Below are 27452 nucleotides of genomic sequence, written 5' to 3' on the forward strand. Positions count from 1 at the left end.
AATTATTTCTACTTTTTGAGTATGTCTTTCCTTGACCTGAGCACATGCAAACGCATTTGTTTCTTTTTTAAACTAGTTGTGATATTGGTAGGTATTATTTTCTATTTTGACACGATATCAGTTGTTTTGCCGCATTTCTGTATGGTATTCATTATGATCACGTTAAATGATTATAAATTACGGGCTATAGAATTGATGCACCATAATTTTCTTTGTAAAATTTCTGTTGTTAAACAGGCGACTTATTTCCAGTTTCTTTGTTTTTTTTAAATTACAGAGCTTATTTTTATTCATATAACATTTTGATTCTGTTATATTTATGTGGGGTCTATTTTTTAGGAGTGCTATTTTTTTTATAGGTTACATGGCCAAAGGTTATAAGCATTTTGTTAAACATTTAACTACTTTTAAACTTAGCTAACCATTGCCTATTTTTAAAGGTGCTGTCCCAGTTTACAGAGCCCAGTTTACAGAGCCCACAAGCAGTTTTCATTCAAGCTTACCAGTATCAAATGCACAAAAAATTATTTTGCTGATTTAATAGTTATGTAACAATGGCTACTTTATTTTTGCTTCCTGTTAATTTCTTGATTGTTAATGAAAGTGAACATTCTCACATATGTTTAATACTGAATTTATATTTTCTTATGAATTCTATCCATTATCTAATAATCTCATACAAAAGCCATAACAGAGAAACCTATTCTAGATTGTAGAATTTCTAAATTATTTTCCTTTTAAAGCAAGTGTGCTTTTCCACAGTCTAATGGCCTTTTCCAGTGGGATGGTTTCACTTCCTTTATATTTTCTTTCAGATGGCTTTTTTCCCCTTTCATCATCACATAGAAATTCAGAGAAAAACCTGGTAGCTTTCCCCCCTTTTTAACTGTCCACTTTTGTTATCTTGAAAATACAAGTTATTCTCTTATGTACAACAACTTGAGGAAAATTTTGTTATTGAATTGTGCCTGATAGTTTTTTTTCTGCCATTGCTTTTCCTTTGAAAATGCTTTCAACATGAAAGATAAAACTTCAGTAACTCAGATGTCTATTAATAGTTGTGGTTAAGGAGAAGTGGCTTTTAAGAATTTAATAAAACATTTGTGTTGATGGTAATTAAGAGACACACCTTAACCGATGGATGTGTAGTACAGTTTCATGGGTAGTTTTGAATTGAAATTTTTGTGTTGTAGTTAAATTAGTTACTTTAGAATGGACTCTGATCTCTTTCTACAGCGATCCGGTCCTACAACTGAATGCATGCTTGCTGTAATCTGTGCATCTTCAATTTAACTCCTTTTGAACCTTTCCTTGAATTTACCTTTCACTTACTACCGCTCATTTCACGCATTTCTTTTACGGACTTAAGAATCGTGGGTATTCTTTGAAGTTCGATGCATAGTTGCCGTCTCTCTTTGTACACTCTTCTTCGTGAGCTCAGCCTTCTTCCATTTTAACCTACACCATACCCTCCTCAAAGGATATCTTTAGCTCTGGTTTCTTTTACCAGCTGGAGACCTGTATTTTCAGCTCCTTTCCTGACTCTGTGGTCCTACAGCAGGTTCCAAACTGATGTGCCTTCTGGGGACAGGCAGACTGTAAATGAATAAAAGTGGGCCTTGGTGTAAGAAAAAAAATTTTCTATTGTAAAAAAAAAAACGAGATAAGTGGGATGATAAATGGCAGCTGACAGGCTTGGGGTCAGGACGTTAGGGGACAATAGGGGACAGTGCTGAGTGGCAGAATGCAGGCCCTCTTGCAGGCTGTTTGGCTTCATCCACTGTTGCCATTTGGGAATATGGGTCTAGAGTTATCAGATCTCCCTGTCTTTCAAGAGAAGCTCTAATTCTAGATTCACATGGTAAATATGGTGATTTTAAAGATCGGGTTGTCCCGGGTAGAATGGGAGAAAAATACGAAGCAAAATTCAAATTCTTATTTAAAAAAATAAAAATAAAAGCCAGAAAAATTGGAACAGTATAGAACAGAGGACTTCCTGAGACTATCACCCTGAAATACTCTTTAAACCTAGAATTGAGCTTATCCACTGAGGTCACCTTTTAGTGAAATAGCAGAGCCGCACACAAAATAAATGATATTACCCCTAAGATCAGTGCTGTGCTTGAAAACCTTCAGTATGAGACCAAAAGGTCAACAGTTACTCAAAAGCAAAGGCAAGAAGATAAGGGGGGATGGAAACTGGAGTCCTAGAAATGAAACAAATGATGCAATTAAAGAGAATGTTGACACACTGTGAAAAACGTAACTAATGTCACTGAACAATTTGTGTGGAAATTGTCGACTGGACACCTAACTTGATGTGTAAACTTAAACCAAAAATTCAACAAAATATTATTTTTAAAAAATTAAAGACTGGGTTGAATTTTTATAAAGCATTGTGTGTGATTAAAAATATTCCCATGGCTCTTTGTGGAGTAATAATATCTGTCACTGAATGTTGTAACCTCTTCCTATAAAGGCGCGCCTCAGATTATATATGTTGTTGTCATTCACTACCTGCTGCTCTGTCTGTCCCTTTTGTTTCTCTGCTCATATAAAGTTAGAACAATGCATCTAGTTATTTGAGCTAGAAATTGCCAAATCATTGACACCTCATTATTTTTTTTTTAGTTGTCCTAAGTGAAAGTTTGCAATTCAAGTCAGTTTCTCATACAAAAACTTAAACATACATTGTTGTATGACCCTAGTTACCCTCCCTATAATGTGACAACACACTCCTTTTCTCCACCCTGTATTTCCTGTATCTATTCAACCAGCTCCTGTCCCCCTCTGCCTTCTCATCTCGCCTCTAGGTGGGAGCTGCCCATATAGTCTCATGTGTCTACTTGAGCTAAGCAGCACATTCCTCACCAGTATCATTTCACGTCTTATAGTCCGGTCCGATCTTTGTTTGGAGTGTTGGCTTCCGGAATGGTTTTAGTTTTCGGCTAACAGAGAGTCTGGAAGCCATGACCTCTGGGGTCCCTGCAGTCTCGATCAGACCATTAGGTCTGGTCTTTTTACTAGAGTTTGAACACCTCATTATTTCTTTATTTTGGAGAGGAATCTCGGTCAAGGGAAAGGCTTCTTATGAATGAAGGGACATTTTAGCATGTTTGTAGGGAAAAAGAAGCCAAAGAAAGAATGGATAATGAACAAAGCATGTGTCCACTGGGAATGGGATCTGGAGTATACAAACCCAGTCACATCTCCATGATCTGACCCAGGCTCACCATTCATATTTTTACTTCCCATTGATCATATGTTTTAATCATAAAGAATTATTTTCATTTTTTTATGGTTGTAATGCTCTTTTGAATTTCTTAAGGGAAAACCATTATGCTTTAAAAAACATGTTCCTTAGTTTTCCGTATTAATTCTTTTTCCTTGGGTATTCTTGAATTTGATGCTTTTTTTCCCCATGCTACTGATTTTCCCTGGATGCGTACTGATATTAGGTGGTACAAACAATTAAACACTCAACTACTAGCTGAAAGGTTGATGGTTCAAATCCATCCAGAGGCGCCTCAGAAGACAGGCCTGATGATCGCTTCTGAAAGGTCATGGCCTTGAAAGCCCTATGGAACAGTTCTGCTCTGTACACATGGGGTCCCCATGAGCTGGGGTCCCCATGAGTCGGAATCGACACAGTGACAATTAACAGCATACTCGTTTGTAGCAGATGATAGAACTAAAAGATTGAGTTCTGCATTGTTGTTGAAACTCCGTGTACATAGTGGTGCTTGTGGGCTCTAATTGCAGGAAGCATGGCAGGTGGGCAAGCCATGTCGGTAGGGTGGATTTTCCCAGAAGGTGTTGGGGTTACTTGTCTTCTGAGTGCAGGTGCACAGAATTTAACTCCTAAGTTATGGAGCACTGTCCCATTTCTCAGTCCCGAGGTCCACTGTGGGAGTTTCTCTTGGCTTTAATCTGGGAGCTCATGCCATGTCTAGCCTCTCAAAGTGAAAGTGAGGGACTGATGTAGATGTCATGTTCTTTAATTAACTGACTCACCATCTAATATCTGCCGCTTCTCCCAGAATCCCTGACGCTGATGTTTAGTTTTTCCTGGGTTTTGCTAGGAAGATTATTTGGAAGTCCATTCTTTTATCTCCCTCCACGGGTCTCATTCCCCTGGTTTGCTGGTGTCATCTGTGTTGGAATTTCTTGTACTTCTGTGAAATCATTTGTATTTTTTTTTATTTCTTACTAAATTTTATTGAAATAGGAGGGGAGAGAGAGAGAGAAAAAAAAAAAAGGTAAGTTTATGGTGGTGGTAGCAATTTTTGAACCAGAAATCTTTTCCCTTTATCTAGTTTTGCATTTCTGTTTCTGGTTTTTGCTCACACAGTTTCACCCTCTCTGGATGTTCAAATCTCAATTATTAATATGCCATTTGCTTTAGATATATCTTTGATATTGCTCATGAGGCTTCTTGGCTTGAGATATTTTTGCCCTGTTTTTCTGCCTGGAAAATATTGTTAGGGAAGTGTATAGCTCAGTGGCTCAAATCAAGGCCTAGGTTCAAATTTGGGACCCAATATCATTTAGTACAGGAGTCCTGCTAACTGGAAGGTTGGCAGTTCAAACCTACCAACCGCTCTGCGGGAGAAAGATGTGACAGTCTGCTTTCATAAAGATTTTCAGCCTTGGAAACCCCTTTGAGTGGTTCGACTCTGTGCTGTGGGGTCATTGTGACTTAGAATTGACTTGTGGCAATGGGTTTCGTTCTTTTGGTTTATCATTTAGTAGCTGTGCCACATTGTATAGACTATGTTTTTATCTACCCCCATTTCTCCTGAGATTTATAGATAATAATTGTATTTGTCATTTAATGTTACTGTGAATGATCAAATGGGACGTAGTAAGTCCTGAAACACTATTAGCTTAAAAAGGTTGGATGAATAAGTACTAACTTTGATAGTTAGGCTCAGGTATGGCATTCACTGTTTGGCGTTGCCTGATTTTCCTCTCGCCCTCCTCCCCTTTCCTAGACCTCAAGTCAGAACTATTGCTCCCTTGTTCTCCCCAACATTTTTTCCATGTGTACTTCACACAGTTAACTTTTATTTTAGTTGGGTACTCTCTCACTCACTAGATACGGTCTTTTGGAAGGCCAGTAATACCTTCGTTTCCCCCGGGTGCTTTGCATACAGTACCTTCCACATACTTTCAGAGACTTCTAAAAAACTAGTTGCTGTGGAGCTAAATCCAACTCATGGCAACCCCGTTGTGTCAGAGTAGAGCTGTACTTGGTAGGGTTTTCAATGGCTGATCTTTTGAAAGTACTAAGTTTTCAGGCCTTTCTTCTGAGGCACCTTTGGGTGGACTCGAACCTCCAACCTTTCGATTATTAGCCATGTTCTTAACCATTTGCACCACCCAGGGACTCCTCAGAGACTTCTAGTTGAATTAAAGTGTCTCTTTTCTTGTTTAAAAACCTTTATAACTCATAGTTAGTTTCTCATTTTGCCTCTTGCAGGCTTAACCAGTTTAGAAAGACACTATATGATTTGTTATGTATTCTATCAGTAGGTTTTAGGCCTTAGATGCTGATGTCATCACACTGTCCATGCTTCAAATTCTAAAAACCAGTTCATAGTGACAGTGGAGCATGTATGGTGATGGTGAGGTCTGTGCATGTTTATCCAAGTTGTCTGAGAAGGCTGTCCTTTCCCATTTTGAGTAGTTAATGTGACAGTTATGATTTGAGCCTGTTTTCTTCATGCATATTTTTAGTGAAAAGACTGTATATTGGCTAAACTTCAAACATTTTATGAAGAACCTGGTTATTTAGAATTCAGGCCAAATGCACAGTTGTTACTTAGAGAGGAAAGCAAACATTGCCTTCTGATGTATTCAGTGTGCTGCGAAGGAAAGAATGGAGGCTTCGTGTAGCAAAATTGTGGCTTAATAAATAGACTGATAGTACACACCCTTGGGAATGAAAATTAATGAAAATTGTGGCTTAATAAACAGACTGATAGTACACACCCTTGGAAATGAAAATTAATGGCTTGCCGAAACCTATCCCTAGTGTATTCTGTAGCAGTTCATTTCTTCTGTTAACCTGTATAGTTGCTTCTCACATAAGTAAAGATTGTCACCTCTACTTAAAATGAAAGATCTCTTCTATGGGCTATGGAATTGCTGTTAGAAAGCAAAAATGAATTAGAGCTGAATCAGCCAGAACTGTCACTTGATGTCTCTATGTAACTTTCCATCTGTTTTAAAGATTTTTGAATATACTCCCAACCATTTAAATTGATTCATAGTAGTCTAAATTCTAAGAACTACTATATGACTTTTAAAACTAAGAAAAATGGATCGCATCTTTGATGCCACATTTAATATGCAGCTTCTTATTTTTTTAATTGTTAAAATTTGTTTACATTAGTATAAAAATCTTATTTGCTTTGAGGAACTCCTGAGCACACCTCGAGCTACCCTCAGCCATGGCAGTTTAGCAGGCAGTGTCACTAGTGCTGATCCCCACCAGGAGCATTCGTGGGTATGGCTTTGGTCTTTCTGCTCTTACGAGTGTTTTTGTTTTTTAATCCATGTTGTACTGATTCGGGAAAAAAAAAAAAAAAAAATTGTTTTTTGATGGAAAGTTATACTCTGTGTGTATGTATATGTATTGAAATGAATCGATAATCCAATTTGTATGCACCTAAGAAAAGCAATCTCACCCGTCCCCATAAAAGACTGACAAAATAATAGACTTTTTTTGGGTCTTTTTCAAAGTATTTTTTTCTTTTGAAAAACCACAGAGTGGATGATGTCTTCTCAAGGATTTTAATTGAACTTTTTGAATTCAAGTATTCCCTTTTATTTAAATAACAAAGAAGATGTACAGTATTTGCCATGGCTCAATATTGTGTTAAAAGCTATAGGGAATTATGTTACTGTCTTTTGGAGGACTTAATTGTATATGCCCTGGAAACATCCTCAATAAAAAAAAATAATAATTTTTTTTTTTTGTATTGAGGACCTAGTGCAAAATTGTGGAAAGCCCTTAATAGCTATTATGTAGTATTGACCCAGCCTTCCTGAGCTTGTAATTTCATTAAACAGTTTTTTTTTTAGTTTAAAGCTTATTTCTTTCTGAAAAAAAGTATTCAGTATTCCCTTTGAATTTTTCTATAATTACCGCAAACATCTATAGCTCACTGATTGTGCTGCTTTATTTTACTGTGTGGAGTTACCACATTTTCTCTAAGGCCGTTGGAATTTGGGTTGATCACAATTTTTATGAACAGTTCTGCTGTGAACATTTTTGTATATATCTCTGAGTGACATGTCTCCTGGTTGAACTTAAACTCAGGAGTGCAATTGCTGGGTGGTAGGCTATGCCCAGGTTTGACTCTTCTACCAATGTATACTTCCACCAGGAAGTCTGAACATTTTCGTTGCTTCACATTCTTGCCGCACACTGGACATTGCCTGACTTAAATTTAGTCAGGCTGGTAGGTATGTAAAGGTAGTCTTTGCATTCCTTCGTTACTAAAGAAATTGTGCATCATTTCATGTATTTATGTCTCTTTTGTACTTTTATAAATTTTATCTGCTTTTCTCTTGGATTAATCATCTGTCTTACAGATTTATAGGAGTTATACACTCTAGATACTTATATTTTGTTGGTTATTTTTTTTTCTCAATTTTTGGCTTATTTCCTTTATGGTATCTTAATGAACAGAAGTTCTACATGTAATGTAGAATGAAGTTACTTTTTTTTAATGGTTTTCCTTTTTTATCTTATTAACTGATTCTTGGACCATAAAAATAAACATTTTAATTGACTACTGAAAATTTTTTAATCTTGCCTTTTACGTACAAGTCTTTATTTAAACTGAAGTTGATTGTTACATATATAGAGTAGAATAGGGATTCATTTTAATTTCCTCCCCACCGCCCCCGCATGGATAGACATATGTGCAAGTACCGTTATTAACTCGCCCAACCTTTCTACATTAAGATACATTTTCTGCTTTGCTGTAATTGATGATTGTTAAGGCAAGTTCCCTCACTGCCATTTTTTTTTGATAGAATATCTTGACCCTTCCTGGACTTCTGACTTTTCATGTAAAGTTTATATAATCAGCTTGTCGAGTTCCTTGAAAATTCTGTGGATGTAGCATGTGTGTGTATAAGCACAGTTATATGTATATTCTCAGCCATCTTTGAACATTGCCTCTTTTCCAGTCTCTCCATTATCTTCTTCTAGTATTCATCCGGATGTTAGACCTATTCACGCTGTTGTCCATATCATTTAATCTCTGTTTCATAGTTGCATCTCTTTGTCTATTTGGGAAGCATTCTAAATTTTTTTTTTAGGTCTATCTTTAGTTCATTAATCTCTTTATTTTTGTCCAGTGTGTAACTTATCCAGCTAATGAAAAATTTTTTAAAGTTTTCATAGTTTTAATTTTTAAATTTCTATCCGGTTCTTTCTCAGTTCTTTTTTTTTTTTTTTAATAGTTTATTTACAATCTCCAATTTGTTCACATTTTCAAGCTTTTCATTTACCCATAAAAAAAAAAAAAAAACCAAACCTGTTGCCATCAAGTCGATTCTGACTCATAGAACCTTGTATATATAAATCATTTTTAGATATCAAACTTTGTTTTAATATTTGGCATAGACAGAAAAGGCCTGAAGCCAAAATTGGGATTAATAAGATTATGATTCACAGTCTCATTTATTCCTTTCTTTGTTTTGCTTTTCATTTTGAAGTAATTTCAGAAAGAAAAGTTGAAAAATGTATTAAATACCTTTGTATACCTTTCACCCACCTTCCCTGGTTAATATCTTACATTCCTATCAGTGCCATCGATTAGATTCCAACTCATAGCGACCCTATAGGACAGAGTAGAACTGCCTCATAGAGTTTCCGAGGAGCACCTGGCGGATTAGAACTGCGGACCCTTTGGTTAGTAGCCGTAGCACTTATCCACTACCAGGGTTTCCATATCTTGCATACGCATAGTAAAATGATCAAAGTCAGGAAAGTAATACTGATACCGTGTTATTAACTAGTCTGCAGGCACTATTCATATTTTTTCAAATATCTTTTTTCTAGACCAGGATCTAATCGAAATTCAAATATTGTATTTAGTTGTTTTTTTCTCTTTTGCTTCTTTTAATCTGTGGTATTTGCCAAATGGTTATTTTTTTAATTTCCACATTCCTTCTATATTTGTTATTTGAAATTCTCCTATAAGGAAGATCTTTGCCTTCTCTCCCATTTACTTGTATATTCAGATGTTTATTATGTCAGTATGAACTCATGGGTATTTGTTTAATTCTATGGGTTTATAATCAATATAATTTTTTATTTTATCGTTCAAATTGTCCCACATTGGCCCCTTTTGGTTGACTCTCATCTTTTTTTAAGTTTTGTTGTTGTTGAGAATATATACAGCAAAAAATACACCAATTCAATAGTGTCTACATTACCATTTAGTGCCATTGATCACATTCTTCCAGTTGTGCATCAATTCTTACCCTTTTTAATGGGTAGGAAGTTTCTTCCCCATCAACATAAATTCACTGCCTCCAAAGGTTTTAATCTAACCTTTTGAGTTGCTCTTGGCAATTTAATCCTGTTTAGATAGTTCTTAAAAGAGCTTTATGCACAAGGCAGACAGTTTTTACCAGTTAAGCTAAACTATTATTTGGTTTTGAGAGGACTTCAGGGGATATTTTTGGTTTGAGGTTTAACGATTATCTCAGGGCAGTAGTTCCATAGGTTCATCTAACCTTCATGGCTCCAGGAAGCTGGAGTCCATAAGAATTTGAAATTCTGTACTGTATTTTCCCCCTTTTGATTAGGATTCTTCTATAGAAACTTTGATCAAAATGTTCAGTAATGGTAGTGAGCACCATCAAGTTCTGCTCTTAAGCAAAGGAGGCAGTTGTTCATGGAGGCAGTTAGCCACACATTTCACATCCTCCTTCTGTTCCTGACATTCCTTCTTCCTCTGTTGCTCTAGGCAAATAGAGACCAATTTTTGTGTCTTAGATGGCCACTTGCAAGCCATTAAGACCCCAGGCACTATGTAGTGGACTGGGAGATAGAACAGAGGAACTAAACATGTTATTAGTCCAATTATGCTATTCATAAGGTTTCCACTGGCCAATTTTTTTCAGAAGTAGATCACCAGGTTCTTCTTCCCAGTCTGTCTTAGTTTGGAAGCTCCACTGAAACCTGTATACCCTGGGTGATCCTGCTGGCATTTGAAATACCAGTGGTATAGCTTCCAGCGTCACAGCAACATGCAAGCCACTACAGTATGACAAACGAGTTATGGAGAAGCTTGATATCAGTCAGAACAAGGCCAGGGTCCAAACACAGAGCAGACCGTCAATTACATAGACCAACATCTATGCAAGTTCAAGTTAAAGCTGAAGAAAACAAGTCCATGAGAGTCATAATACAACCTTGAGTATAGAGACCATCTCAAGAATAGATAATGACACATTGAACACTATGACCAAAGACCAGCCGAGTTTGTGGGATGGCATCAAGGACATCGTACACGAAGAAAGCAAAAACCTATCACCAAACGAAACCTGCTGTCGTCGAGTCGATTCCGACTCATAGTGACCCTGTAGCAAAAAGGTCATTAAAATGACAGGAAAGAAAGACAAGACCAAAATGGATGTCAGAAGAGACTCTGAAAGTTACTCTTGAATGTGGAGTAGCTAACAAGCAGAAGAAATGATGAAGAGCTGAACAAAAGATCTCAAAGGATGGCTCCAGAAGACAGTTTTATGATGAAACGTACAAAGACTTGGAGTTAGAAAATCGAAAGGGAAGAACATGCTTGGTATTTCTCAAACTGAACGAACTGAAGGAATAATTCAGACCTCCAGTTGCAATTTTGAAGAATTCTATCGGCAAAATACTGAATGATGCAGGAAACATCAAAAGAAGATGGAAGGAATACACAGAGTCACTGGGAGTGTTTCGTTGTCTCATACATAGGGTCGCTATGGGTTGTAACCAACTCGGTGGCACCTAACAACAACAGCCTCTACAACCTTATGAGCCATTTCCTTGTTATTAATCTCTCCGTATATTTATATGCTTTACTGGTTTTGCTTCTGTAGAGAACCCAGCCTAAGGGCAAATAATCCGAGAAGCTGGACTATATATGAAGAAGAACTGGACACCAGGATTGAAGAAGACCTGTTAACAACCTGCAATGTGCAGATTACACAACCTTGCTTGCTGAAAGTGAAGAAGACTTGAAGCACTTACTGATGAAGATCAAAGACTAAACCTTCAGTATGGATTACACCTCAACATTTTGCTCACGGTATAAGCCCATACTAATAAAACATGAATCCTTAAAATGTGATGTCCATGATTTTGTTGTCCCTGACATCATCACTGCCTCTAACTGGATGTAACTTGATGGCTTCCTGAGGCCCCTGAGAAGTTACGGTATCTAATTACATTTTAGACATCCCATAGATTGAGAAGATGAAATCGAAGAATAGAAACGGAAAAGCATGTAGGTTTAAAAAGCTACGACTACATAGTCTGTCAGGTTTGCTTTATCACTTGGGGAGCTAAAATTTCCTGCCCACTTTATCTGTTAGATTGGAAGAAATCTTTGTACTATAAAATAGATCCCTTCAGCAGTCTTTTAAGAGCCCTAAAACTGAAAAAACAAACCAAACCCATTGCCTTCGAGTGGGTTGCAACTCATAGCGATCCTATTGAACAGAGTAGAACTGTCCCATAGGGTGTCCAAGGAGCACCTGGTGAATTCGAACTGCCAATCTTTTGGTTAGCAGCCGTAGCTCTTAACCATTATGCCAGCAAGGTTTCCTTAAGAGCCCTAGTACGCATTAAAAATGTTATTATTTTTGTCCAAAAGGCAGGTTCAGTGACCTTCTAAGCATTTTACTGTTCTGTATAGATTATCCAGCAGATTATGTTAAAATGTAGAGGTTTATTTCCTCTTCATGCAGCCATCTGTTACTTTCTTCTGTCTCTGTTGCATTCACCTCTTGTCACTATGTATGTTTTGTGTAATCATAACCCTTTCTCCAAATTTGTACTTGTTGGGGACATTTATTTGCAATGCAGAGATCCCACTGTAAGTAAGGGGAGCTTTAGGACCACACTCTGTGGGCACAGGACGTGCCACTGCATCAGAGTGTTAGATGCCCAGGGGGCGTGAGCTGTTAGAAACCATCCATTCAGTAATGTGACCTGTTGTCTTTACTTATAAAAATTATTAAAGCATTTTACTTTTTTTAATTCAAGTGTAGCATATATAAAAACAAGTGCATTCATCATCTAACTGAACAACTTGATGGATTTTTCCCAAATTGAACACACCCATGAAACCACTACTCAGATCAAGGAATCGAAAATTATCCACCCCTCAACATTCCTCCGTCTCTACCCACCCTCCACTACACACAAAACTAAGGGCTATTCTGACTTAGTAGTTCTTCCAATTTTTGAACTTTGTGAAATGGAATCATATAGTGTACCCTCGTATGTGTTTGCCTTCCTTGTCTCAGCATTACGTTTTTGAGATCCACCCACGCTGCTGCCTTTGTTACGGTTCATTTATATTCATTGCTCTATAGCAGATAAACTGCAACCTATGGCCTGGTTGTCTGTTTTTGTAAGTAAAGTTTAATTGGAACACAGCCAAACCCATCATTTACATATTGCCTGTGGCTGGTTTGGCACTCCAAAAGCAGAGACCACGTGGCCCACAAAACCTAAAATATTTATTATCTGGTTCTTTACAGAAAAAGTTTACTGACTCTGCTGTGTAGTGTTCTGTCATATGAATATTCCACAGTCTGTTTGCTGCCAGAGCAAACAAGCATTTTTCCAGTTTACACTCTGTAATGGATTAAATTATGTCTCCCCAAAAATGTGTATATTAACTTGGTTAGGCCATGATTCCCAGTATTCTATGGTTGTCTTCCATTTTATAATTGTAATTTTATGTTAAAGAGGATTAGGGTGGGGTTGTAACACCATTGCAAGGTCACATCCCTGATCCAATGTAAAGGGAGTTTCCCTGGGGTGTGGCCTACACCACCTTTTATCTCTCAAGAGATGAAAGGGAAGCAAGTAGTGTGGGGACTTCATATCACCAAGAAAGCAGTGCTGGGAGCAAAGTGAGTCCTTGGGACCTGGGGTTCCTGTGCTGAGATACTTCCAGACCAAGGGAAGACTGATGACAAGGACCTTCCTCCAGAGCCGACAGGGAAAGCCTTCCCCTGGAGCTGATGCCCAGAATTTGGACTTGTAGCCTACTAGACAGTGAGAGAATAAATTTCTCTTTGTTAAAGCCATCCACTTGTGGTATTTCTGTTATAGCAGCAGTAGGTTACTAAGACACACTTTCACCAGCAGTGTATGGGAGTTGAATTACTCCACATCCTTGCTAAAACTTGGTATTTTCAAACTTTTTAATTTTAGCCATTTTGATCAGTGTATAATTTTATCTCATTGTCATTTTAATTTGTATTTCCATGTTGATAAATGATGTTGGCACCTTTTCATATATTTTTTGGCTATTTTGGTATCCTGGGTTTGGTGGCCTTTTTTTGTTTTTAATTGTTTTGTAGGAGTTCTTTACACAGGCATCCCTGGATTATAAAAGTGCTCCATTCCTAACTCTGTGTTTAGGTAGAATTTGTACGTAAGTCAGAATAGTTAGTACGGTTCGTATCTAATGTCAGTTAGTCAAATGTTTTTCTTAGTATATAGTGTAACTTTCTATGCATAAAAACATAAAAGAAACACTTCCAGATACATAAAAACATCTTTAACATAATAACACAGTAATAATAAAAATGTTTTGATGTGGCTCGCAAAGCAGTGCCCTTTTGTTATTACGAACCATCGCATGTACCTCCAACTTCTAACAGAATAGCCTTTATGGCAGTTGGTTTGTAAGTTGAATATTCGTGACCCAGGTTGTATGTAAGTCAGACGTTAGAAACCTGGGAATGCTGTAATTCTGAATGAGTCTTTTGGTGGATATATGTATTGCAAATATCTTCTTTAATTCTGTGAGTTGTCCTTTTATTCTATTAATGATTCTAAATAATTCTATTTATTCTATTAATGAGCCATAAACAATACAAAAACTTGTCTGAATCTCACAGCAAGGAAAGTGAAGTTAGACATGGTATTGTAGATATTTGGATTGCAGCAACCCGTAGTGATCCTTGCAATGGCTCCCCATCCCAGGAAATACCACTGTTTTCATGTGGAGTTGGATTTTTATGTTTTTCAGCCCCTCTTAATTAAGAATGTGATTTGCTGTATTGTCTTTTGTCCTGGGGTTTGGATAAGGACACAGTTCTTATCTTTCATTTACAAATATTAAAAGTAACATCAAGAACTTAGAGTCTCCAGTTCTATGGGTGTGTTGGTTTAGCGTTCCATGGTATGCTGAATATTCAAAGATTTTACTAAGTAAAATGCATTGTCAAATATTTGAATCAGATGTCTTCATATTTCCTACTGAAAACTATATACTCAGGTCCCTGAGTTTAGAAATTAGAGCTAAATACCTAGATTTAAGTGGCATCAAATTGAATAATAGGTGTATGTTTTTGAGGTTTTTTTAATAATTCTGTATTTTTCTTCCTTTTGTGGTTCAGTTTAAGAGACAGCAGTCCAGGGCAGTATTGCTTGGTTTAAAACATATTTTTTTGTTTGTTTTGTTTTTTGGTGGTCAGATCTACAATAGATGCAAATGCTCTTAACTTGAAAATAGAGCTGTGTGCCACATAGTGTTTGTCTGGGTAACATCCAACTGCATGTAGGTCTGTGGTCCCGTAAGGTTTTTTTTTTCTTCAATATATAAGGAAAACAGCTCTCCCTTTGTTTATTGTTTCCCCCTAATGGTTTTAAACCATGAGTCCTGGTGGCACAGTGGTTAAAACACTCGGCTGTTAACCAAAAATTCAGTGGTTTGGCGGCTAGAACCCACCAGCGATTCTGCAGGAGAAAGATGTGGTAGTCCGCTTCTGTAAAGATTTACAGCCTTGGAGACCCTCTGGGGTAGTTCTACTCTGTCATATTGGGTTGCTATGAGTCAGAATCAACTGGAGTGGGTTTGGAGTTTTTTGAATGGCTTTAAAGACCCCAGACCTCCAGAGGGAATGATCAGCAAGGCTCCAGGGCACATCCCAATCTTCCCAGTGCCTCCTACTGGCGTTATTTACCTGTCCAGCAACCATGCAACTGTTCACTCCCAGTGCAGGGCAGCGCCTGCCAAGGCACCTCCACTCTTGCCATGGGTGCTGGTGGTGCCAGCGCAGGCTCCTGGCTCCTGGTGGTGGTGGCTGCATATGATCAGGTAGCTGTTACACCAAAAAGGCAAGGGGTAACCAGGGCCGCCACTGGCAGCCTTGCTCCCAGCACCTGCATACTCGACCCCTGTGGGCACCTCTTGCCACCCCTGTTCTTCCCCCACCCCACCCAGATGTGCACAAAATCCCCATCAGGCTGCTGGCGCAGTGCCCTCCTGGGGTCTGTCCAGCAGACAGGCAGCAGAGGGGGCTTTGGGGTCGAGGCTGTTCCTGCTTCTCAGGTGGGTGGGACAGCCGTCGGAGCTGCGGACTGCTTGTGTATCATACGGTGTTCGCACAATGCCCAAATCACGTAACGTCCTATTTCACAGAAAGTATTGTGCAGCCGTTTACTTTAAAAAATCTGGTTTGCCTCTTTAAAAAAAAAAAAAGACAAACTTTTGTCAAAGCTATGTAACCATTTAGTGAAATATCTTTAACTGATTTTTTTTCTTTTTCCCAGGTTATGCATTGCTAAAATGGGTGCTGTTGTCTAAATTTCTGTGGCCATGGCACCAAAATATAGTAAGTACTGTACAATACTTCTGTGACCCACCTGCTTTATAAAGTGTTGACTTTCTGCCTTTCGGTTTCTGACAGGAGCAGTTGAGATAGAGAAGCAAAGTTTTTCAAACTTAACTTTTCTCAAAGGGAGCAATTCATTTGGTTATCTGTCTTTTCAACATATACTTTATATACGAATATATCATGATAGTTATTTGTTTCATTTTCTGATAAATGCAGCATTACTCAGGCTATCCCCTGCAAAGAGAAGTCCTAGTGGTGCAGTGGATAAGTGCTTGGCCGCTAACTGAAAGGCCTGTGTTTCGAACTCAACAGCCGCTCCACAGGAGAAAGATGTGGCAGTCTGCTTCCGTAAAGATTACAGCCTTGAAATCCCTTTGGGGCTGCCTACTCTGTCCTATAGGGTTAGAATGAATTGGAATTGATTTGACAGCAGTGGGTTAGTTTGGTCTTTATTCCCTGCAAATACTAACAGAGTGGACATTGGATTCATATCATGTATTCCATCCAGCCTCATTGTGGCAGTTACGGGGTTGAAGAACCCATACCAGCTAGGGTGGGCCCTAACTGGGGGCAGTCCCATCCCTGTTAGCGTTGGGTGTCGCCTGGCTTGAGGGATGGTTTCAGGCGTGGTCCTGTAATTCCAATCCAGCCAGTGACACTCCAGAGTAGGCTTGCCTGGAGCTTCTGGCAGAAGTCTTTTCTTACTTAAAAGAGGGTTACGTGAAGACAGCGCTTCTCTTCTTTTGAACGATGTTACATGGTGGCAGGAGGTCTGGTGTGGCTGCAGCCTTCTGGCTATTGACCTGAGCAAGAAGCCACACAGGGCAGAGGGTAGCATCCAGAATCACATGGAACCCAGCCCTGAAGCCTGCCCCTTCTCTGGATGTCCAAATGTTTGAGCCAATACATTTGCCTTTTTGTTTAAGCCAGTTTGAATTGGGAGCCAAAACATCCTAAATCATTCATTTAATCTCCATTTTATTTTTAGTAATCCATTAGATTCTCCCCAGGGAAAGTGGGAGTAATTGCAAAGCAAGGCAAAATGATACCATTAAGTTAAATTGACAGGGTGTGCTGGTGTTGACTGGCATCCTCTTCACTCTTAACAGTCCCCAGGTAGTGACTTAGCATTTGCATACATGAGAATAAAATATAAAGCTTTCAGATTCTCTCTCTCTCTTTTCCCCCCCAGAGGGTTTGCCTTTTAATCAACCCACTTGGGTTGTGAATTTTGAAAAGGGTCTTAGGGTAGTGGCTGTTGTATATATGTGGCTATTTGGGTATTCTTTGTGTTTTCTTAGAACCCAGTGTAATCCTCCCTAACAGCAGTTCCTTCTCTCTACCTCCTGGAACTACTATCCTGATTGTGGTTTTTATCATTCCTTCACGTTTCTTTGTGCTTTTATTATGCCTGTTTAGTATGATTTTTTTGTATGCTTTTTTAACTTCAGGTAAATGTAGCATACTATATGTACTAGTCGTATAAAATCACAAAGGAGTTCAGAATCAGTGAAAGAGGCGATAAATTTGTTCTTAGACATTCATTGAAAGATCTATTATTAAGCCCAAGAGACAGAAAGGGCCACCTGAATCAGAGACTACATCACCCAGAGACCAGAAGAACTAGATGGTACCCAGCTATAGCCGATGACTTTCCTGACAGGGAACACAACAGAGAATCCTTGAAGGAGCAAGAGAGCAGTGGGTTGCAGACCTCAAATTCTCGTAAAAATACAAGACTTAATGGTCTGACTGAGCCTAGAAGGACCCTGGAGGTCATGGTCCCCAGACGTTCTGTTAGCCCAAGACAGGAACCATGCCCAAAGCCAGCTCTTCAGACAGGAATTGGACTGGACTATGGGATAGAAAATGATACTGATGAGGAGTGAGCTTCTTGGATCAAGTAGACACATGGACTGTGTGGGCAGCTCCTGTCTGGAGGGAAGATGAGAAGGCAGAGGGGAACAGAAGTTGGCTGAGTGGACACAGAAATACAGGGTGGAGAGGAGTGCACTGTCTCATTACGGGGAGAGCACTAGGAGTATATAAATTTTTGTATGAGAGACTGACTTAATTTGTAAAATTTGACTTAAAGCACACACACACACAAAAAAGATCATTAGACATCCTAACAATTTTTATGATCAGGAACCGATGGTACTGAAGGAAGAAGTACAACCTGCTTTGAAGTCATTGGTGAAAAACAAGACTCCAGGAATTGATGAGGTATCAATTGAGATGTTTCAACGAACAGATGCAGCGCTGCAGGTACTTACTCGTCTATGCCAAGAAATATGGAAGACAGCTTCCTGGCCAACTGATTGGAAGAGATCCATATTTATGCCTGTTCCCAAGAAAGGTGATCCAACCGAATGTGGAAATTATAGAACAGTATCATTAATATCACACGTAAGCAAAATTTTGCTGAAGATCATTCAAAAACGGCCACAGCAGTATATGGACAGGGAACTGCCAGAAATTCAGGCCAGTTTCAGAAGAGAACGTGGAACCAGGGATATCATTGCTGATGTCAGATGGACCCTGGCTGAAAGCAGAGAATACCAGAAGGATGTTTACCTGTGTTGTATTGTCTATACAAAGACATTCGACTATGTGGATCGTAACAAATTATGGATAACACTGAGAAGAATGGGAATTTCAGAACACTTAATTGTGCTCATAAGGAACCTTTACATATATCAAGAGGCAGTTGTTTGGACAGAACAAGGGGATACTGATTGGTTTAAAGTCAGGAAAGGTGTGCATCAGGGTTGTATTCTTTCACCATACCTATTCAGTCTGTATGCTGAGCAAATAATCTGATAAGCTGGACTGTATGAAGAAAACAGGGCATCAGGATTGGAGGAAGACTCATTAACAACCTGTGTTATGCAGATGACACAACCTTGATTGCTGAAAGTGAAGAGAACTTGAAGCACTTACTAATGAAGATCAAAGACCACAGCCTTCGGTATGAATTGCACCTCAACATAAAGAAAACAAAAATCCTCACAACTGGACCAATGAGTGACATCATGATAAATGGAGAAAAGATTGAAGTTTTCAAGGCTTTCATTTTACTTGAATCCACAATCAATAGCCATGGAAGCAGCAGTCAAGAAATCAAAAGACACATTGCACTGGGTAAATCTGCTGCAAAGGACTTCCTTAAAGTGTTGAAGAGCAAAGCTGTCACCTTGAAGACTAAGGTGTGCCTTACCCAAGCCATGGTATTTTCAATCGCATCACATGCCTGTGAAAGCTGCACAATGAATATGGAAGACTGAAGAAGAATTGATGCCCTTGAATTGGGTGTTGGCAAAGAATATCGAATATACCATGGACTGCCAAAAGAATGAACAACTTTGTCTTAGGAGAAGTACAACCAGAATGCTCTGTAGAAGTAAGGATGGCGAGACTGCGTCTTACATACTTTGGACATGTTGTCAGGAGGGATCAGTCCCTGGAGAAGGACATCATGCTTGGCAGAGTACAGGGTCAGCGGAAAAGAGGAAGACCCTCAACGAATGGATTGACACAGTGGCTGCAACAGTGAGCTCAAGCATAACAATGATTTTAAGGATGGCTCAGGACCGGGCAGTGTTTTGTTCTGTTGTGCATGGGGTCGCTATGAGTCGGAACTGACTCAGCGGCACCTTAACAACAACAATGATTTTTAATAAGATGGTTTTAAATCATTAGATCTTAAATGGTTGATGAGCTTGAATCAACATGGTGACAGCTTGCTGTTACCTTATCCGCTGGTAGCAGAGGATACTCAGGGTGACCCATGTATTAAAGAGTAGAACTGCTCCATAGGGTCTTCTTGACTGTAACCTTTATTGAAGCCAGACCTTTCTTCTGAGGTGATACTGAGTGGTTTGAACTGCTAACCTTTAGGTTAGTAGTTAAGTACAAACTGTTTACACCACCTAGGGACCTCTCTATCTGGGAGGAAGCACTTTTATCCCTTGCTTAGATTGCTCTTGAGTCCTCTTTCTATACCAGCTTCTGTTCTCCAATGAAGGTTTGGAATGTGCAGGACATTTTTAGACCATCTGTGCCATTACTGAGTGTTATGAATTGAATTGTGTCCCCCTAAAACGTGTGTCAAATTGGCTAGGCCATAATTCCCTGTATTATGTGATTGTCTACCGTTTTGTCATCTGATATCATCTTCCTATGTGTTGTAAATTCTATCTCTATGATGTTAATGAGGCAGGATTAGAGGTAGTTATGTAAGGAGACAGGACTCAATCTACAAGATTGGATTGCATCTTAAATCAATCTGTTTTGAGATATAAAAGAGAGAATGGAGCAAAGAGACAGGGGAACCTCATACCACCAAGAAACTAGTGCCTGGAGCAGAGTGGGTCCTATAGGCCTGGGGTCCCTGCACTGAGAAGCTCCTAGACCAGGGGAAGATTGAGGACAAGGACCTTCCTCCAGAACCGACACAGAGCGAAAACCTTCCCATAGAGGTGGCACCCTGAATTTGGACTTCTAGCCTCCTAAACTGTGAGGGAATAAATTTCTTTTTGTCAAAAGCATCCATTTATGGTATTTCTGTTACAGCAGCACTAGATGACTAAGATGCTGAGCTTTTCAGAGTGTATTGTCTTTTTTTGTTTGTTTGTTTAAATAGCTTTATTCATTTTGGAAAAATTTAGGAATAGATACAGATGATGGTTATATAACATGATGAAGTTAATATAACTGAACTGTACATGTCAAGAATGTTGAAATGGCAAGTATTACCGATATATTTATTACAATTAAAAAAAAAATCTTGATTCATCCTGTGGTCAGAATGCCTACTTTTGGGAAATCTTGGGTAAACCTGTGCATTTTTCTGTACTGCAACAGCCAACATGCCTACAAAGATTACTTCTCTGCTTTCTAAATGTGCTAGTTTGTTAGTTCTGCTGGCACCAGTAATAAAGAGGCATCCATCCACTTTTTTGAACTGTGAAACATGCTGTGGTCATTTGTAGCCTCCTCAGAAACCTTTGCTATATGGTTGTTTCCGTTTGTGCTCCAGTGTTGAGACTTAGAAATCAGTTTGTATTGTTTTTGTCTGAAATGCATCTTCCGTTATTTAACTTCTACATGCAGAAAATCCATTTTTTTGGAGGATTCATGTTCTTTGTTTAGGATGTTGCCTCCACGCAACTGAATAGTCATTTCTGGCCAGATTATCATTAATTCTTTCAACTTGGTAACCTAATTACTGACAGAGTGTAAGGGAAAGATTTATGCCAATCAAAAGAACTTTTCTTTTTCTTTTTAATTTTTTTTTGCTTAAATGTTTAGCAAATGTTATTTTTTTTTTGCTTAAATGTTAACTAAAAAAAAAAGTAAACCTAAAATGTTTTTTCCTTAATTCATGTATGTATTGCATCCATGTTACAAAAAGGAAAACTAACAGCATGCTTTGTTGAAATAGAATTTTAGGGTTTTGTGCATGCCTTTTTTGTGTGTGTGTGGAAAGGATAGGTCCTTTTTTTTTTTAATTTTATTTAAATGTCACTGTCTTTAGCTCTCTTTTGCCATTGTGAACTCAGGATCTTAAGTTAAAATGTTGCCTATGTTAAGAGCTTATAAGCATCAAATGGAAACACCCAGTCAAGTAGGTCTATGAAAAGACCTACTACATTGCTCCCATTGGGAGGTAGCCACTACTTGCAGTACTTTGCCATTTTGGACCTCAATGCAAAGAAAGACATCAAAGGATGTAAAATATTTAAGCTAGGATCCTGTAATGTCTTTTATCTTCATTTTCTTATTTTAAAAACTTTAATGTTACAAAGTTGTTTTTTTTTTTAAAAGAGCTTATTGAAAAACCTATTTGGTTGACTGATATTACTCTTTGTTTTTTGTTGAGTGGCTTTTTATTTTTTTTAATATAAAGGCATTTTGTAGAGTTGTGTTATTTTTATATTTCAAAATGAAATGGTGCCTTTGAGGGGGATGATCGACTGGGCTAAGGGAACTTGTAGACAGTGACTCAGATCTGTAATTAGCTCTTGTTCTCCGCACCCTTGTTGACTCGAAAGCACTGGCCATGGACCATTTTGCCTGGCAAAGCAAATACATAAATCATCCAAATTGGCACAAATTATCCAGGATGCTGCTTAAACATTTTCTATCCTTTATTTTTATTGAGGGAATTAGAAAAGGAGCCTTTCTTTGATTTAGACATGTTATAGAGGGTAAATATACATTTGTCAAAGTAAATTTCTTCCCTCAGTAGAGAATGAGCAATAGTTGGTTGTCATTTGTAAGCAGTTCAGATTTTAGAACATTCCTCCACGGTTTGTACCCTTTTCTTCCAGAGAAAGGTAGTAACTGTTGCCTGTCTTCCAGCTGTCATTACTTCGCTCACCTTTACTTGTCAAAGGAGTCTCTACGTCCTGCAGACGGTTAATGAGCTTGGCTGCTAACCAAAAGTTTGGAGGTTGGAGTCTACCCAGAGGCACTTTGGAGATCTACTTCCAGAAAAAATCAGCTGTTGAAAACTTTATGGAGCACAGTTTTACTCTGACACACATGAGTGGCCATGAGTCAGAATCGACTTGATGGCAGCTGGTTGGTTACCTTTTAGAAACGGAAAGCAGGCTTACTTTACCTCCATGGCACAACTGAGGCAGGGGAATCCTAGCAGCTTATTTTGTGTCTATTGTGCCTCCTTCCAACTTGTCCAACTTGTCACTATCTCTTATGTTTAGTATGGAATCTGATATTCTTTTCTGCCCTTTCTGAAAATAATGAGTCAGCGGACTTAGTGAGACCTGTTAGATACGGGGCCGTGAAGTGGGTGAAAGTCATTTTTTGTGTTCACTAAGTAATAAAGTTGACAGTGTTCCAGTTTAAAAGAAAAAAAAAAGTTCTTTTACTTTGTTGCAATTTATTTTATAATAACATTTTGAAATACTCATATTTATACTAAGGTTGAAAGCATTTATAAGTCACTTAAGGATGAAGATAAAGTGAAGGCTTTTCCTAGATAGAGAGTAAACCTTTTAATTATTTTTTCTTTTAATTTTCTCTGATGGTATATTGGGGGTCTAACCCAGCACTTTTTTTATCTTACTGTGTTTGCTTGAAAGAGGAAACAGCAAGCATATATATCCCATCAGTAGCAAAAATACTAGATTTTCAACTCAATGTGACTTAACTGTTTAATATGTAGGTAAATCTTTATTTTCACATTGGAATGTATGTGAGCGGGCATCTCAGAGGAATGCGGATTTTGACAGTATGTAGGATGAAGTCTTAGCAAGTGTAATTTTGTGTTTTGAGGGCATAAGTACTGTTTTGTGTCGGTGAGTGTATGTGACCGTGCAAGTGAGTTATCTTTGTTAGTCTAGGAGGACATTGTTTGTTTGACGGTGTCATGTTTATTTCGGAGTTGTTGAAAAACAGATGTTCAAATTGTAAAATTATTGTTAGCACATTTGCTTAATTTGGGAGATTTTACAGTGTTTCTAAGAAATTGGTAAAGTATTTCATGTCAGTAAATACCCAAAACCAAATCTGTTCCCGCCAATTCCAACTCATAGTGACTATAGGACAGAATAGAATACTGCCCCATAAGGTTTCTAAGACTGTAATCTTTATGGAAGCAGACTGACACATCTTTGTCTGAGGTGCAGTTGGTGGGTTCAAACCACCGACCTTTTGGTTAGCTGCCAAGTGCTTGACCACTGTACCACCCACCAAAAACCCATTGCCGTTGAGTCAATTCCAATTCATAGCAACCTTACATGATTAGTTAAGGTGTGTCTCCCAATATAAATTGGAAGGATCGTTAGCCAACTCTGATAGATTTGGGCTGGGTTTATAGAGTGATCAATAAAAGCTGTCATCCTGTTTGTTATAAGGACTTGTTTAGTGCCCAGTTAACCTTTCACGTAATCTCTTTTGCAATTAGAAGCCAAGAGACCTTGCTTTAGTACTATACAAATCACCCAACCTAGTTATCCTTAGTTTGCATGTTGTGGACTAATTGGGTCATTAGACAGTATCTAAACAGAAGGGAGGAGTCCTAGTGGTGCAGTGGTTAAGCACTTGCCTGCCATTTGAAATGTCAACGGTTCAAATCCGTTAGCTGCTCCTCTAGAGAAAAATAAAGATGTGGCGGTCTGCTTCTATAAAGATGACAGCCTTAGAAGCCCTGTGGGGCAGTTCTACGCTATCTTATAGGGTCATTATGAGTCAGAATCGTCTTGATAGCAACGGGTTTCATTTTTTGGGTTAAACAGAGGGGCCTGCAAGGGTCACCTTTAGTGAGTATTTAACATCACTTTATGGCTTCGAGATTACTTTGAGTAAATTGTTCGGTCCACGGCAGTGAATATCTCTTGTTAGTGCATGCTGTGACCCAAAGACCTCGGTCAGGAATTTCAAAGTTCTTAATGGGTGGGGAGATAGGTAAAGGAGTTTGTAGTTGATTACCTCTTATTTCCTCTGTAGCAGATACCTTCTAACTTTGTGGAAATAGTAATTTTCTGAATTAATGTTAATCCCGGAAAAAAGCTTCCCATCCTTATTAAAAAATTTTTTTCTTTCTCCCTCCTCAGTCTAATTAAATAGCATTAGTCTGGTCTGTGGGGTTTGGTGCCCCCTCTGAAGTCTGGAAAGCTCTGCTAAATAGTATATGTAGATAGACCATCTGTCTCTATTTCTGTCTGAACTATCTGGCCCTGTCCCTGAAATACGCTGACGTCCCAGTTGTATTATAGAGAAAGCAGTGCACAACTGTCTGCTCTGCGAGGGCACAGAGCTTGCTGGCTGTAAAGATTCAGGCCGAGGCCCAGCAGCATTGCTGCTGTGTTTTAACCCTTTAACGCTGCATTTTGGTGATGACTCAGAGTAACATCCAGTCGGTTGTATTTGAAGCATCAAGAAAATCTTAACACTCTTCCCAGCAAATTTTACGAAAATATACTTGGGAAAAGTGTAGAAAATGTAGAGAAACATAAAGGCAGAAATGAAAACTGTCTACAATTTTACCATCCAGAAACAGCGGTTACTAACATTGGCTAATGATGAGCTCTCACAGTACACAAAGTACACAGCTAAAAAAAGAAGGAAAAACCCACCAATTATTAATAAGCTGAAGGTAATGGCCTTCCAGAACTCTTAAATACCTACATTTGGTAATGTTCAAACTTAGGATCTTCTAAACTGCTCGTATTTATTTCTGCTTGTCGTGACCATTTCATCACAGGATAAAGGAGAGAGTCTCTTAAAGAGAGGCTGGGCTCTGGCCTGTTCTGGTTAAGACTGTTTCCAAGGATCATTACGGAGAGACTTTCAGAGCGTGTTTCTCTATGTAAGAATGAGTTTTGTGTTTTAAGTGATGAAAGGGTCATGTAAAATAAGATACTATATAGAAAGAGTAAAAGAATAACATACTTTTTTATTTAAAAAAAATTACGTCTTCCCCAATAGAGAAAAAGAGCAAGTTACCCAAGGCTTCAAGCGGCAATTTTCAGGAGATAGTTGAATGTCAGAGTCCGTCCTGGATTTTTTTTTTTTTTTTAGTACACTGTATCTCTTGTCTGCCACATTCTGTCGACTGTGCTTTTTAACCGTCTCCCTCTTTCTGTCCTGTAGCAGCTTCACATAACTTGAGAACGCATCACTGCAAACTTGTAGAATTCTTCAGTAACCCAAATCTCTCTAATTATCCCACTAGCCTTCCCTCGTGCTTCAATTTATAATAGCTTAAAAACCAGTTGTTGTCTGGTTTTTAGATCATCACTCGTGTAAGCAACAGATGTCTCCCTGTTTGTCCTGGTGGTGTTTTGATAGCTTCTGAGTGTTTGTTTGTTGGCCTCCTCCTTTCTCTGAGGCTCAAAATAACTTAGTATGCCGCAGCCCTTGTAACTCCCAGTGTGCTTCTTGTAAGTGCCTATCCTTGACCAAGGCAATCTCCGTGAGCAACAGTGCACTTCAACCAGTTGGCCAGTAATGACCCCCTAGTTACTTGTCCTGAAGCCATTGTGGTGTAAACAGAGCAAATGATGAGAGCTCTGTCCTCTGTTGTCTCTTCCAAGAAAAGGGTATAAAAGTTGTTTGAAAGGAAGTCTGCATTTTGTGGTATCACTCAGTTTTGGAGTTATGTCCGTTTCAGTGGTAGCCTGGAACTCTTGGAGAAACTCCACCACTGGGATTGAAAATGAGGATTTTCAGAAGAATGTATTTCGGTGGCTGTTAATGTTAGCAAAAATGTAGCACAGTCTTTGGTAATACAGCAGCACCTTGCTGGATTTCTCATTTGTGATGGCAATCAGTCCCTTGCATTGAGAGACTTATTTGAATTATATTAGGCAAATGTTGCCTAGTTTTAAGTGATTTTATAACTTTGTGTTGTTGGAAAATTCTCAAACTTTGATTCATTGGTGGTGTAGTGTATTTTTAGTTTTAAGAACCAAATTGAGATTTTAGCACTTAAATGGTTAAAGGAAGCAGCTTTTCGATTTGTTTTCAATATATTAAGAGTTTAAGAGTTCTGAACTGTTGTCTTTTGACCCACAATATTGGAGTCGTGTATTGGTTGGTTTTTGTGCATTACAGTTCTTAGATTCGTTTTAGTTAACTGTTCTCAACCATAATGTTAGGTGCCATAAACAAAGGACCTTCCCTATTTGTTTATTTGCTCCCAGGTCTCTCAACAAGTTACCACAGAGTCACTATCAGTGGATTTACTACTACTGTCAAGGACAGTTTGATGGGTTTTTTGTTTGTTTGTTTGTTTGTTTTACGTGAGATATTAGTGTAACCTCTTTCCAGAAAGCGTTTGGAAAACACTTTTTCATTTGGTCCCCCAACCCCCATTCCTTCATAGTTGGCTATCTTTTTCTCCATTTCCTTCTCCGTTTTTGATGAGAGCAAGGTCTGTAAATCTACTTCTAAAAAGTCAGCCATTGAAAACCCTATGGAGTAGTCACTGTGAGTCAACCCAGTAGCAACTGGCAAAATTTTCCTTGCAAGTTATACTTCCCATGATTCAGGTCACACATCTCTCCATGAGAACAGTCTTTCACATCCATATATCCAAATTAAAACCCTGAGGGCTAAGAGTTAAATCTCAAAACAAAACAGTGTTTTACATAAAGGCTCTACAAAGGCTACCCGTTCATCTTTCAGAGAAATAGCCCTTTCACTGAATGACAAGATCATTGAGACTCTAAAATATTAACTACAAAGCCAGTTCTTTTTCATGTGGACAAGAACTTCATGGTCATTGCCAAGAGAAACCTATGGGAGTAAAACCAAATTCAGGTGAAGAAATGAAGTGGAGGATTAGATCTGGGAACAAAATTTTGCAGAATAAGACTTCAGGTGAGGATTTTGTACTCTAAAGACCAACCAAAGAAAAGTTGCCAAGACTGCCGTTGTTCCTTTACCTGTCTTTTCATTAATCTGAATCACGCCAGGTAACTGCCATTTTCTGATCAAACCCTGAGGATTGTTTTTGAGCAAAAGCTAACTTACCAGTGGCCTGCCCACCCCCCCGCCCCCTCTCCACTCCCCCCCACCCCCACCTATAATAGACTCTCCAT

At 38.6% G+C, this 27452-nt stretch overlaps 1 protein-coding gene across 16 annotated transcripts in view; it reads left to right on the forward strand.

The window, feature by feature from the left end:
* The window catches only part of SIPA1L1 (signal induced proliferation associated 1 like 1), a 412099-nt gene that overhangs the window by 191085 nt on the left and 193562 nt on the right, over window positions 1–27452 (forward strand). For 15 of the 16 annotated variants that reach the window (XM_049898770.1, XM_049898772.1, XM_049898754.1 and 12 more), the window contains one exon: window positions 15815–15876. The exons of the other annotated variant lie outside the window; for it this stretch is intronic. In XM_049898770.1, coding sequence (XP_049754727.1) covers window positions 15861–15876 — 16 coding nt within the window. In that variant the 5' untranslated portion in view covers window positions 15815–15860. The remainder of the gene's footprint in view (window positions 1–15814; window positions 15877–27452) is intronic. 16 annotated transcript variants of the gene reach the window in all.

The sequence above is a fragment of the Elephas maximus genome, chromosome 10 (genome assembly GCF_024166365.1).
Source record: "Elephas maximus indicus isolate mEleMax1 chromosome 10, mEleMax1 primary haplotype, whole genome shotgun sequence".
Classification (NCBI taxonomy): domain Eukaryota; kingdom Metazoa; phylum Chordata; class Mammalia; order Proboscidea; family Elephantidae; genus Elephas; species Elephas maximus.